This window comes from Pinus tabuliformis, chromosome 8, assembly GCF_031772625.1.
Source record: "Pinus tabuliformis cultivar Carrire ecotype Pingquan chromosome 8, CPIR1, whole genome shotgun sequence".
Taxonomy (NCBI): domain Eukaryota; kingdom Viridiplantae; phylum Streptophyta; class Pinopsida; order Pinales; family Pinaceae; genus Pinus; species Pinus tabuliformis.
In genome coordinates, this window is record NC_142294.1 from 527498303 (window position 1) to 527513530 (window position 15228).

The 15228-nt window shown below is 41.7% G+C and overlaps 2 protein-coding genes across 4 annotated transcripts in view; one reads left to right on the forward strand and one right to left on the reverse strand.

The window, feature by feature from the left end:
* LOC149236477 (uncharacterized) overlaps positions 1-15228 on the reverse strand; it is a 390522-nt gene that overhangs the window by 182269 nt on the left and 193025 nt on the right. The gene's annotated exons all lie outside the window — the stretch shown is intronic.
* LOC149236478 (uncharacterized) lies at positions 3405-4117 on the forward strand. The gene is made up of 3 exons (XM_089460997.1): positions 3405-3522; positions 3637-3778; positions 3907-4117. The coding sequence occupies exons 1-3, from the start codon at positions 3405-3407 to the stop codon at positions 4115-4117; spliced, it is 471 nt and encodes a 156-aa protein (XP_089317123.1).

The following is a 15228-nucleotide window of genomic DNA, read 5'->3' on the forward strand; positions in this document are numbered from 1 at the left end:
ATGGTCTTCAATGATCTCCACAAATCTTCAATATGTTTCTCAGTGTTGATAATATCGCCGATATTTCGGCGAAAATCGTAAATATCGCGAGATTTTCATGCAAACGAAATTTCGGCTGGAATATATCGCGATATTTGCTGATTTTGAATTTATCGCGATATTCACGAGATTTCGGCGATATTTTGTTAAATAGCGCGAGACGACCATAAAAATCGCCGGCAGACTTTATAAAATGGGTTTAGGGTTTTCGTTTGACGTCAATGAGCCATTCGAACTTTCGTGAGAGCTGGAGACGCTGCGAACGGTGGCTGCGGAGGGTTTGATCTTTGAACTTTGGCTGCTGCGGAGGGTTTACAACTTTACAGGTATGCCGGATGCCCCAGCGTTATAATCAACAACGAATTCCATGCGGGATTGTTTGACGTCTGCCTTATGCGCTATACTATAACCGTTGTACAATACATTGCAGATGTGCTTGTAAATTTTCTTGTTTGTAGTAAACTGGATACCCTTAAGGCTTAAACAACCAGACACACCAGCATCAAAACTAGCCTTGCGTTTGTTCCACGGTCCACCTATTATTTGTTGCTGTTACAAAATTTTCTGGGGATTGTGAGCGTGTATTACAGCCGTATGTATCAAGTATAAAGTTTAAACTTTAAACACAACTTAATTCATCGTTTATATATATTCGCTTCAGTGGTCAGATCTGTCACGACTCACAGTTACCAAATTTGTTGCACACATAACGTATGCCCTAAGTTGATTGATATTTCTTCTAACTGCTTGAGCTTCTGTTGTATTTAACCGCATCTCATAAACCCACATCACTTTCATAGCAACAAATCTACACACTAATTTGCATATTACCCATATTTTAGAATGACAAAATTTGAAAATAATGCATGTATAAAAGTTTAAAACAGTGTAAATAAACAGACTCCAGAGTTCCTGAAAATAAACTAAGAGATCTAACCTGTGGGTTTTACAGTTTACTTGACATTGTTGCAACTAATTTTGTCTGTTGAGGTCTCTTCTTATGGATCATACTTTGAGTTTGAAGAATAATTTCTGAGTGAGTCTGGATAGCCATGATATGCAACCTCTAATGGTGAGAATGTAGTTCTGGGATGAAGTTATGAGAATTTTGGCAGTTGATTTGAATGTTTGGGATCTTCTTTACAGGCATTGGCACATTTTCTTTTAAGTTTTTCTTGGTTAAATGATAAATCTGAGGACATGGCATATGTGGTAGTATTATATTTTTTATTGTGTTCTTAAAAGTTAAAAAACATCTAAACACGGTAATACGGTATTGCTTTATTGAACTTAGTTCAAACTTCAAAGAAATAGTTCTCACCTTTTGACAGTTTCAATCTTTAGCAGATTCACTTTTTTTCCAAATCAATGGCGCTTGCTTTTGAGTCTATACAATGGTTCAAGAGCCACCATCTAACACTATTTTGGCTCAGCCGCTCAGATTCCTAACTTATTCCAAGACTGTCTACGACATATAGACTTAGCCTTTAGAATCTATCCTTACACTTTTAATTTTTAAAAGCTAGGCTATTAAAAATTTAATTTTCTTTCAAGACCTTTGGATTTTTCTTATAGAACTTTGTTAAAGTTTATTCCATTTGTCTTTGAAGAATGAGGATTTGATATTGAGACCTGCACCCATGGAATTTCGTAAATTCGTATTACTTATTAAGTTATTAAATTACTAATTCCAATTTTTTTTGGTGTTGTAGGTTTCCTTTTGAGTTAGCCCACTACAAAATACAAATATGCCAAAAAACTTGGACCCATTTTGGGAGTATGGGATCCCTGATGGTGGGACAAATCGTGCATATCTTTCATGCAAATTGTGTGGGGACAAGATGACAGGTGGGGTTACACGACTGAAATACCATCTTGCTAGACTCCCTGGACATGATGTTGGCATTTGTAAAGTTTCTAGTCCGGAGCTTATACGAAAAGCTCTTGAGGCAATTGAAGAAAAGGACAGAAAGAAGGAAGAGGCGGAAAGAAACAAAGCTGAACGTGCAGGTAGATCTTTTGGGATATCTTCTCCTGATTTTGATGTTCAGGGTAGTGGCCCTACTGGCCCTAGTGGGAGGGGCTCCACAACTGGCACACCATCACATGCTAGCGCTACTGCTAGTGTGAATGTGAGGTCATCATTTTTTGTTCCACGAACAGGAGCTGGAGCACAACCTGGCATAAAATCGCTTTATAAAAAAAAGGAGAAGGAAGAAGCAGATAGAGTCATGGGGAGGTGTATTTATTGGAGCGACTTACCTCTCAGCATCACAAAAACCAATCCATTTTGGCAACCAATGTGTGATGCTATTGCTGTTGTGGGCCCAGGGTACAAAAGTGCCACATATGAGGAGTTGCGGGGGCCAATTCTTCAAGCAGAAAAAGAGGACATCAACTCTAGATTGGCGGAGTTGAAACAGACATGGGAAGTCACTGGATGCACAGTGATGTCTGATGGTTGGACAGATAGGAAGGGTAGGACCCTTCTAAATTTCTTGGTACATTGTCCTAAAGGTACCATGTTTATTAAATCGTTGGATGCATCAGAACATATCAAAGATGCAGCAACGATATGTGAGTTGTTAGATGGGTTCATTCAGGAGATTGGTGTGCAGAATGTGGTGCAAGTCGTAACAGACAATGCAGCTAATTATGTGTCTGCCGGCAGAATGCTTATGGAGAGGCATCCCACATTGTTCTGGACTCCATGTGCAGCGCATTGTCTTGATTTGTTGCTTGAGGATATGGGGAAACTCTCCTTCATCAAGGAGGCAGTTGATATGGCTAGGAGCATCCCCAAGTTTATTTATAACCATGCTTTTGTTCTTAGCCTTATGAGGAGGTTCACTAGAAACAAGGAGTTGCGGCGTCCTGCCATCACACGTTTTGCCACAACCTTTATTACTCTTCAGTCTTTGCTTCGATGTCAGTACGAGTTGAAGCAAATGTTTGTGTCTAATGATTGGCGTGGTTGTAGATACAGCAAGAGACCTGATGGGAGAGCCATTGAAAAAATGGTGTACTCTGAGACATTTTGGCGTGGAGTACAAGAAGCATGTGCAGTTAGCGAACCTATAGTAAAGGTTCTTAGATTGGTGGATGGAGAGAAGCCTGCAATGCCTTATTTGTATGAGGGCATGGATAGGGCCAAGGAGGCCATTCGTTCCTATTATGCAGACAAGGGTTCTGCTGGCCTTAATAGGCAGATGATGTTATGGGATGTGATCGATAGTCGGTGGACAGGGATGCTTCATCGACCCATTCATGCAGCAGCACTCTTCCTCAACCCTGCATTTGCATACAAATGCAATTTTCGTTTTGATGGGGAGGTGATGGAAGGGCTCCATTCCTGTATTGAGAGGATGGTACCTGATTCTGAGCTTCGTCGCAAAATCAGCCGCGAGATACATAATTATCAGGATTGTGTTGGCCTATTTGGCTTTGATGATGCCATTAAGGAAAGGGCCCTCTTCATGCCACGTAAGTGACAAGTCATCACTCATTAGAAATTAGAAATTTGAATTTAATTATGTTTTAACTTTTAACTTTTAACTTTTAACTTTTTGAATTTTTTATTTCATTATTTTGTTGTAGATCTTTGGTGGCGAAGCTATGGTGCAAGGGTACCAAATTTGCAAAATTTGGCTATACGAATCTTGAGTCAAACATGTAGCTCTTCAGGGTGTGAGCGCAATTGGAGTGTATTTGAGAAAATACACGCCAAAAAGCGCAACAGGTATAACTTTGAACTCAAGCCTTCAGTTGAGCAATTACACTTATTGTAATTTTTAATTTTTAATTTATGACCTTCAAGTGTCAAGAGTCAAGAGTCAAGACTCATTACTTTTTTTGACACTCTTACAGGTTGGAGTTCGCACGCCTCAACGATTTGGTGTATGTGCATTACAACATCCGACTTCGAGTGAGGCAAATAGAATCACCAGTGGATCCAGATGCCATTTCCTTAGACAATATTGATGTATTGTCTCCGTGGAGGGTGGAGTCTCAGGAGCCCATATTGGAGGAGTCACCTTCATGGTTGGAGGAGCCAGTGGCAAATGATCCATTAGAGTAGGGGCAGCAAGAGGAGGACTCGGAGTCAGAGGAGCAGCAGCACTTAAAGGAGGAGCAGGAGGAGCTGGAGGAGGACACTGCGGGAGCATCAACATCAACACCGTCTGCTATAGATATAGGAGAGCATAGCTCCATGCCTATCACTCATTATTTGACATTAGGTGCAGAGGCAGTGTCAGGGCCTTCTACTACTAGGGGCAGGCCTGACAAACAACCCATCATGTTTTCCCGTAAAAGGGGGAGAGGGCAGTAGATAGATAGCTGCTAGTTTTATTTGTTATGCTACATGTAACTCATGATGATGAGATACTTTTATTATTATATGTGATGTTATTTTGTATTGGTTCTCCACATTTGAGTCCTTGAATGGACAATTATCAGGGATTAGCACGATTTGGTATCGCCTTTGATATATCATTTCTATTTGACATCATATATATCAGTGTTTTCTTCATATTTATGTGCCAATGTGTTTAAATTTTATTTCATGTTGTTATTGCTTTATATGTTTAAAAATCTGAAAAAAATGAATATATTATGCATTTTTTATGCTTGCTTTTGTTGTTTAAATTCTGAACATGAAGATGTTGCTTTAAAAATTAAAATAGTTTCTTGAGTGTTTGCTGGGCACTGTATAGTTATACTCATTTAATGCCAATTTTTTGTTTTTTTTGTGCCCTAGGTTTGAATTAGTTCACTACAAATGTCAAATATGCCAAAAACCTTGGACCCATTTTGGGAGTATGGGGAGGCTGTTGGTGGGGCAAATCAGGCATATATATCATGCAACTTGTGTGGGACCAAGATGTCAGGAGGGATTACACGATTGAAATACCATCTGGCTAAACTCTCTGCATATGATGCAGCAGATGTGATGCCTTGTATGGTTTCTAGTGCAGAGGTTATACAAAAAGCTCGTGAAGCAATTGCTGAACAAGACAGAAAGAAAGCTGCTAGGGAGAGGCCAATGGTCTCAGATAGATAGCTGCTAGTTTTATTTGTTTTGCAACTTTTGCTACATTTAAGTTTATAACTCATGATGATGAAATACTTTTTAACTTTTATATATGTGATGTTGTTTTGTTTGAGTCCTTGATTGGACAATTATCACTATCAGGGATCAGCAGGATTTGGTATCGCCTTTGAAGTTTGATGTATCATTTCTATTTGACATCATATATATCAGTGTTTTCTTCATATTTATGTGCCAATGTGTTTAGTTCATGTTGTTATTGCTTTATATGTTTAGAAATCTGAAAAAAAATGAATATATTATGCATTTTTTATGCTTGCCGATATTTTGCCGATATTTTCGCCGATATTTCCGATAAGATATTTTCCGGACCCTCGCCGATATTTTCCCGATACCGATCTTATCAACACTGATGTTTCTTTACAAAGTTCTCCAACTCTGCCCTATTATGTTCTCAAGAGAGACTTCAACAAACTTTATTTGTACAATCCCAAAAAGTCAACACTTCGACCACAACAGCTTCAACCACGACAACATCAACCACAGCAACTATGGCAGCTGTGACAGCGTCGACCATGACAACTATGGCCACTTCGCCCACGGTAGCTTCAACCACGACAACTACGACAGCTGCGACCACGGCAACTATGGCAGCTTCGACGATGGGAACTACGGTAGCTTCGACCACGACAACTATGGTAGCTTCGACCACGGCAACTTCTCTACTCCTAGCACAAACCTGTGGGAGACTATTTAACCCAAGAATAATTCCACAAACTTGTCTTCCTTGCTTTCCTAGGTTGCGGTTGCTTCTCTACCTCTTGTCTTGTCTCCACCGAAAAATCTGAGCTTGAATGGACGAATTTAGGTTTATATTTATAGTAGTTTTTCCATATTTTTAAGGGACACGTCTCTTTTCCAAGGGTTATGAGCCTACTCAAGTTGGCTTGGACAGTTTGACAATTTTTGACATACGTTGATTTCAAAAATTGATTTCTCTTCAACGGTAAGGAATTTGGGGGCGTGTAATAGCTCGTTAGAAAGAGGAAAAAATCCTCTACACTCATATGCCAATCCCATCCTTAAATAGGTCATTTTACCACCAATAAAATTATTTTTGTGAGACTGTCATTATTATTTTATTTATGGCAGCCATTAGGATTTTAGTTTTAGGCATCCAATGTTTAGGGCTCCTTATTTATAGAATTGGTGTAAAAATTCCTAGTCCAAGGAACCCCTACTAGAGCACTTCCGATGCTACCAGAAACTAACACTCCCTCATAGCGAGGAAAGTGCTCTAGCAACAATGTCCACTTGCATGCTGCTTTGTTTCTGAAGCACCTCCTTTTTGCACTGTTGCTGCCACCAACACTGTGTTGTTGCTGCTACTATACTATTGTTAATGACAATGATACTGCCATTGTTGCATTTGTACTACAACTCCCTCTCAAACGTTGCATTTTTTATGTTGCTAGCACTGCCACTGCTAACACTGCATCCGTACTGCAACTCAATTGCTGAGAGAAGCAAATGAAAAACATCCAAAATTAGTTGAACTTAACTGTGTTCAACATAATACAATGACCTAACTGTTGTTGATTCTAACCCTTTGAATCTTTTGCGCTGCTGCTAACTTCTGCACTATTGACAACCTTGCTCTACATTGACTAGTCTCTGGTCCCAAGACACTGCATCTGTCCTCCAAGCAATCCACTGCATCATCTGACACTAAGTTTGTCTCGCTACTGCTAAATATTGGGCTCTCGTAGGAAGGAATTGATCCAAGAGGTGGACTCTCAAGGATCCTGCCCACATGTAGTCCTCCCGACTACAGCTCAATATCGCCCCATCTCCCTCCTCGAGATGTGTGGGCACTCATGGCATACTCTTCCTCATCTATCTTTGTGACTGCAACCCTTGGATCATGCTTCTCATCCTTATCCTTTTGCTTCAAAGGACACTGAGATGCAAAGTGACCCATCTCACCACATCTGAAACATTTCACCTTCGAAATGTCCTTCTTCCGCTTCAGCTTTTGTTGTCCCTTCAATGCTAGAGCTGCATTTTCCTCCTCCTCCTTCGTCTTTGTGCCACTCCCACTGCTGCCATTGAGGTTGACCTTCACTAGGTCCCTCCTTAACTCCTCCTGTTGAAGAGCCGCCCACATCTCCTCCCATGAAGGTAGTTTTTCCCTGCCCAATATGCTTTGGACAAAAACTTGCCATTCATCCGAGACTCCATTCAGGGCTATCCTCACCATCGCGGTTGGCTGAGGAGTGGACCCCACTGCAGCAAGCTGGTTTCTGGTATCCTGAAGACGTTGAATTAAGAGGTTCACCCCTTCTCCTTTCTACATCAAGGTTCACTGCAACTTCTTCTCTAAATACATCTTTCGTTGTTCGGAAGAGCCTTCATACAAAGACGACAAGGCTTCCCACATCTATCGAGTTGTATCCTTGCCCTACAAGTGTGAGACCACATGATCTTGAACTCCATCGAGAATGAGCCTCTTCGCCTTCCCCTGCTCGGCTTTGTACTTCTTCTTTTGATCGGTGTCAGCAGGAACAGCTACAACACTATTGATGTAGGCCTCGAGATCATATTCCTCCAGAAAAACTAAGATTTTGGTCTTCCATATGACATAGTTGGAGGCTCCGTCCAACCTGTCCTGATCTCTGAGCCCATGCGATGCCATCTCACCCAACTGTCAAACCGACTCCTCTAGTCACTGCTTAGCACAACTGCCTAGCAAGTGAGAAATTCGAACTTTCTGGCAGAGAGTTCGCTAAGGAGAAAATTTCCCTACTATGTGTCTTCGTACTTTTCCAGCGAATTTCTGCCCCAGCAGAAACTGTGCCCTTCTAGCACTGTTCTGAGCCTCTATGTCACTCCCTCTACCTGTTGCCCATCATCATCTGCACTACTGCCTCTTGTACTGCTACCCATAGCTCTGCCACTGCCATTGTTGCATCTGTACGGCAACTCCCTCTACATCCATGTTGCTGCCCATGGCCCTGCCACTGCCACTGCTGCGTCTGCACTGCATCTCCTCTCATCATGCTGCATCGTGTTGCCCATAGCACTACCACTACTAACTACTACACTGCAACTCAGTTACTGAGAAGTAAGTAACTGATCTCCCAACTCTGACCTCTCTGTCAAGCTAGAGTACTCCTGATGCTGAAGCTCCCTCTGCCACTGACAAGTGCTCCCTCTCTGACCTCTGCGTTGCTGCAACAACTCCCTGCATCTCGCATTGTTGCACACCTCTCTGTGCCATCCTGCACTGGTGCAACACTCCCGTGCCTCTCGCACTGTTGCAACTTGCTAGCCTTGCACTGTCCTGGGAATTCTGCACTGTAGCTCTCTCTGCCGCTTCATCTGCATCTGTCTCTACCCACATCTGCCAGTCCTGCTACTCCTCTTCAGGGCTCCCATAGCATGGTCTAATCCAAGAGGCTGGGTACCTCGAGGATCCTGCCCCTCATCGCCTGTAGTCCGTCTGACTACAACTCAATGTCTCCCCACTTCCACTCAAGTGGTGTGTGCGCACTCATGGCACAATGATCGTCTGTCTCCACTTCCTTCCTTACCCTTTCTGGCGCTGCCTTGGTCTCGGAGGCCTCTCCGTTGTTCTTCTTCCTTGTACACTGGGTCGCATAATGACCCAGCGCCCCAGAGTGGAAGCATTTGATCTTGGAGAGGTCCTTCTGCTTCCGTTTCTCTTGCTTTCCCTCAGATGCTAGGGCAACATCGTCCTCCTCCTGCTTGACTATGATCCCCTTGCTGCTGCTTCCCGTCTTGCTTAGCCTTCTGATCTCTTCTTGGCAAAGAGCCACCCACATTTCCTCCCAATGTGGTAGAGTCGCTCTGCTCAGTATACTCTAGACAAATACCTCCTAGTCTTCTGAGACTGCTTTCAGGGTTCTCACCATCAATTCCTGATCCGGCGTGGCCCCTATGGAAGTCGGTCGATCCCAGATCTCATTCAGTCGACCAGTTCTCCCTTCTTCATCTAGTATGACCGCAACTGATTTTCTAGTAACATCCTTCTCTGCACAAAAGTATGTTGGTACAATTTCTTTAGGGCCTCCCACATCTCATTTGTCGTTTCCTTCTCGGCAATGTGTGGTACTAAATGGTCCTTGTCCCGATCAAGGATGATGCTCTTGGCCCTCGCCATTGCCTCCTCGTACTTGTCGTTATCAACTGGGTCAACTGGGATTGCTATCGTCCTTAAGGCGAAGTGCTTGACACGATTTCTGTCAAGTACGGATAAGATTTTGGCCTTCCAGACTACGAAGTTTGAGGCTCCGTCCAGTCTGTCCTGGTCTCTTACTCTGTGTAGTGCCATGCTGCTCTTCTACTTCCCTCCTGGAAGTTCTCGATGTGACACCCTCTGAGCCTTGATTTCCCTCTTGGAAACCCTTATGCCGATGCCGAGATGCCCCCTACTCTAATCCTCTATGCAACTACACCACCGATCCGGATTTCTTGACTAGAAACCCTCGGTAGCAACTCCCTCCTCCTTGGCCTTGCCCTGTTAGGTATTGTTCTGACTACAATACCCCACCAGCTCCACTCTGCAACTTACCCACAGCCTGCTAAACCCCAGCAACTTGAAGGTGAGAGCTCCTAAGCTCTGCGCAGTCCCGGCACCAGCTAACTAGCTCCCTCAGCCAACTGTGTCAGCCCCCCTGGCCTCTGTGTGGCTCTGTGTGAGCCCGTCTTTTTCTCCTCCAGCCTCTGCGCAACCTATTCTTGGCTCGAACTTGATGACGCAGGCACTATGTCACCCCTTCCTTGTTGCTTTGCTGCTAGGAACAACTTTTGTCACTCGGGACATCTGTTTTCTGCTATTGCTGCTCTTCTCTGCTGATGTCCTCAGTCCTCCCGTGATCTGCAACCACGCTCTAATACCATGTTGAAGTTTCTAAGTCTAATAGTTAGAAACCCTCCATGCACTTTACTGATTTATTCCTACCTACTTGTTCTGTTAATTAACAAGTTATTTACCATGTAAATACTGAAAATAAATACAAGTGCATGCTCAACACATTACAGATCATCAATTGAAGGAAACAGAAACAAGCACACAAATGACACCGTTATTTTTGGACTAATGTCCCTGGAAAAACCCAATGCGGGAAAACCGGTGCAGCTATCTGAGGGTTTTATTATTAAGCAGCTCTTTTCTGAGTACACTGGGTGCCAAACTGGCTAACCCAACAGAGATAAAAAATCTGGCAGCAATACCTCTCTTCAGAAACAGGTATTCGGAAAGCCTGCTCCACGAAATCCCTCTCCAGCACAATCTGAAGCTCAGTGTCAGCCCTGCTGGCCTCTGCGTCAACCTGAAACCCTCTGTGTCAGCCTACTGAGGCTCTACGCAGCCTCTCTGGCTCTCTGCGTCACTCCTGCAGCCTCTGCGTGGATGACGCAGGCCCTTCTGGCTCTGCGCAATCTCTGTTGCCTCTGCGTGGCTCCCTCTGGCTCTGCGTCTGCCTCTCTCTGCTTTGGCGTTGGTCTCTCAGCACTGTCCCTGCCTCTCTGCCTCGTACTCAGTGCCCGTTGCTGCAACTGATCACTGATTCTATCTCTCTTAGCAAACCCCACTCTAGAGAATAGAATAACTAATCATTCTAGTGTGTTCTCCAAGTGACCCTCAAGCCTCCTCTTATACTTTTCTCGTTCACATATCAACGATCGAGATTAAGTTCCTAATCGATGGCTAAGATTAGATCTAGCTTGATCCATGTCTTTTGGACCATTCTAACATAGTTTTATATTAATTCACATTAATATTTTAATTTCCCTAAGTTTAGACTTAGGGACTCCATTAAAAATATTAATTATTTTAATATCTCCCAAACTGTTTAGAATCTGCCCAAACCCTTTCTGGGTATTGGAGATCTCATGTGCCCTAACCTCTCCACCAAATTTCGTGGCTAGATCACATCCGATGCTACCCCAAATCAACAGCAAACACCTTTATGTGACTTCGTCTAGTCAGATATCGGAAGGTGATCCAAGTTTGAAATACAATATGCTCTTAACATACAAGTTTGGTCCACTTAGAGATGCTTATATAATCTTAATCTCTGATGAATGGTTCCTTTCACTAGAGTTTAAATTGGTTTTTCCAGGTGGTCCACAACAACCCACGGATTGAGGGCACCCACTCCACAAATACCCATGCCTTTTAAAGAGGTTAATGACTTAACAGGTGCGGCATTGCCCACTTACATCAGAGTGTTGGGCATTATGATGATTTGAGTGAATGATCCTAGAGCACCCAGAGGACCCAGTATATCGATCTTCCTTGACCTAGCACACAAGATTCTTGATGATTGCACCACTAGACCCAGTATGCCCCCAAGTTGGCCTTGACACTACTTGATGGGAAAGCCATGATTCAGAGCACATATGAGGATGGTCTTCTATGAGAGGACTAGGGAGGGTTTGTTTCACTTGATGGAGCCCTAATGTTGGAGAGTGGAGGCATTACATTGACCATTGAAGACCCATGGTGATGACGTGGTGGCACCTCAATTGGATTTGGGACCCCTAGAGTTGCTTTTAGGTTGGATTTGAGGGATACTCCTCAAATGATGGATGATCATGACACATGGACACATTTTCAACCTTATACTCACCATCACAGCATCTAGAGCCCAAAAAGGGCATGATGTCATCATTTAGAGGCTTACGGCTCACATGTCAAGGTCTTTTGTAGAATAATTTTGCATTCGGCTAGTGGGTTTGCTTGTAAACCAAGGATTAATTTATGTTTGCTCATTGTCAACTTGTTTAGGGGCTTCATAGGCTAAAATTAGTTTATTTTCACCTCATATAAATAGAGGTCACCTCATTTTTGTATTTCATCATCACTTGTGGACTATTTCGGCCTCCATAGAGGATTCTGCCCTAGATGTTGCAACATTGCATTCTTGTGGAAATGTGATCTTTGTGGATAATTTTGCTATTGAAGAATAGCTCTTGTTGTGGAGAGTCGAGACATCACTTTGGGATAATGGTGGATTTGTTCATGCATATCTTGTGAGTATTCTTATTGTTGAATATATTTTTAATGGTTATTGCATGCAATATTTTTTCTTAGGGTTTCTATGTTCTTGTTAAATTGAATATCTTTCTATGAAATTTTGGTGAGGTATTGTATATTTTAATTAAAGAATGCTAAACATCCCTTAAGGACCTCCTAGTGAGATTTTCCTCTTGATTTTATCCCCTCATAAAGTGGTAACTAGGGTTTTTTTCCTTCCCCTTACTCCCTTCTGGGGTTTGATATCTCCATAGTAGGTTTCCCTTAGACTCCATCAACCAAGGAACAGGCATTAGCTTCCACATAGATGATCAAAACATATTAAAAACCCCTCTCAAACTTTATCTATCTCTTATCTTCATTTTCAGCCCCTCAAGACAAGCTGCTAGGCTAGGGTTTTAGGGTCAAATTCAACTAGGGGGAAGCTCAATTCTAGCTAGCCCATTGTTTCTAACCCTCATGTGGGGACTAGTCCATAGAATGACCTTGTATTGGCAATATCTTTTTATTTTTGCCCCAATTTTTGATATTTCAACTTGTAACAATATGAATCGTCTTCTCCATGATGTAATTTGTCTCAAGTGATTTGGATCCACCAAAAGGGAGTTATGACAAATTTATGAAATTCTTCTATTTTTAGCAATTCCTCGGAGATTAAACTTGTGCAAATTGTAACTGCTCGATTTTCAAACCCACTCATTTAAACTTTGATCTATGACAGCCTTGGATGTCTTTTTTCATATGACGTTGGTGGCATTTATTTTACTTTATTTTTTGAAAAATAAGCCTTATATTTACAATGAAAAAAGTTGATGGCATAAGGGTATATACAATGAACTTAATAACCTCTTTTTGAGAGATACTAAAGCAAAGATAAAAGCAAAACACTATGTAATCCAATCATTGTGTATTTTTTATCAACAAGGCTCCATTTTCCAAGCATTGGTGGTGAACCCCATCTTTCCACAAAGAACTAAAAGAAAATATGTAATCCAATCATTGTGTATTTTTTATCAACAAGGCTCCATTTTCCAAGCATTGGTGGTGAACCCCATCTTTCCACAAAGAGCTAATCTCATAGTCGAAAATAAACGTACACCTGAGTTTCCATGACACAAATAACACCACAAACCCCAAGCAGTGCCAAAGGCTACGAAAGCATCAAGAACAAGAGAATGGCCATCCTCAAACAAAGCAATGCACCCTACCCTGCAGTAGTACAGTATGGTGATCATCAAACCAACTCCAAAAGAGCTTAGCAAATCAACATTCCCAAAAAATATGCTTGATGATCTCTGAGCATGAATAAACCAAACAAAGGCTATCGGAAAGACCACCCTTGGCCAAACTGACATTAAAAGGAATACAAGATGTGCCCTTTCTCCAAGTCTTACTACTTAATAAGTATATAAGGACCAAGAGGAGCATTGGGTTCAACATTTGCAAAGCGCATGGACTATGAGGCTTTCATACAAGCCAATGGCATTTAAATTGAATCAAGAAATCAAAAGATATGCACAATTCACTACAACTTACTATTTTTGGTAGTTACTTAGAATAGGACTTGTACCCCAACTTCCATAGGCTTTAGTTGTCCATGCTAAATCTGTTTATTTCCAAAAAAATCAAGTGGCACTGACCTATTGATGTTTCTGTAGTTTGCAGTATCAGGGAGACATTCTCCCACGAGGCCATGCTAATTTGACTAGGGGGAATGATACATTCACCCACGGGGCCATGCTAATTTGTCTAGGAGTGAATGGCTTAAGGCAATCTTTCTCCCATTAACTCTAGTGTCTAGCTCGGGGAGATTGATCCATGGTACTCACATTGTCTGCTTTGGGATGGAGTGATTCGTTTTTTATAGAGTAGGTTTGATTTGTTTAATTAATGGGGGTTTTCACCTTTTAGTGGAATAAACAATTATAGTCTAATGATAAGTTGTGATGTACACTCAATAAGTGAAGGGGTTTCTTGTGATGAGAGGCTTCTTAATGGGTTTCCACTCAACATTAAAGCTCTATATAAATAAACGTGCATGTGAGGAGACACTCATCAACATAGCAAGTTCATTCTTATCTTTTCTAGTGGAGGAGAAATTCAGCTAAGAAGAAATATGTTTATCTTCATCGTTTTTCATCATTTTACTTCTACTCTTGAAGGTTGCACGTGTAAAGGTTTGACCAAGCTTTGACCAGAGAGTTAACTATTCCGTACAACTGCACGAATGAAACGTTGACCACAGTTTGACTGAGTTTGACTACAGCCTGCACATGCGAGGGTTTGACCGTAGACCAAGTTTGACCATAGGCCGCACATGCTAAGGTTTGACTACAGATTTTAGAGTTGATTTTTTACTAGTTTAACCTATGTTGACTAGTAGCAATTTGACCAGTGTTGACTAGCAACAGTTTGACTAGTGATTTGACTTGAAATGTTGGCTCAGATTTCTAGACAAATTATGAGTTGTAAAACTCGTTGAAAAGACAATTTATCCTTGAGAAAAGATTGTTGGGTTTTTCTCCCGAACTAAGTTTCCGAGGGTAAAAATATTGTGTCTATTGTGGGTAAGTATACTTCTACGACCTTTATTGTTTCTGCTGCATTTATGTAGAAAATTTGTTTGTTGTAGCACCAACCCAGTTTCAAGTTTTTGCATAAGGTTTAATGCCCAAACCCTACATCACATGAGTTGATATAAATGTTAGGTTGCATATACTTGAAACAAGAGAGACTACTCATTTTGATTCCAATGATATGAGGAAAACATTACAAGCACAAACACACAATTTTTACACAGGGATTTTGGTCTAATGACCCTAGAAAAACCCACAAGGGGAAAACTAGTTCTAAAGGAGGATTTAATTGCTCTTGAGGCAAAATTTTACACAGCAGAAATAGGACTACTTATCTCCCTTGTTTTAGGTGATGTCAATGCTCTCAATACAAAGGAATTCGAGCACTCATGCAGTAATAAATACAACTATGATATGCCTTGAATTTTGTGCACAAGAATCACTGACAGTGCCTCGAAATTTGAGCCAGGAATAGCAGAAATTTTTCACAGAAATTTGTG

Coding starts and splice junctions, on each gene's coding strand:
- LOC149236478 (XM_089460997.1), top strand. CDS start 3,405: ATGGTACCTGATTCTGAGCTTCGTCGCAAAATCAGCCGCGAGATACAT. Junction 3,523..3,636: donor AAGGGCCCTCTTCATGCCAC/GTAAGTGACAAG, acceptor ATTTTGTTGTAG/ATCTTTGGTGGCGAAGCTAT. Junction 3,779..3,906: donor CACGCCAAAAAGCGCAACAG/GTATAACTTTGA, acceptor ACACTCTTACAG/GTTGGAGTTCGCACGCCTCA.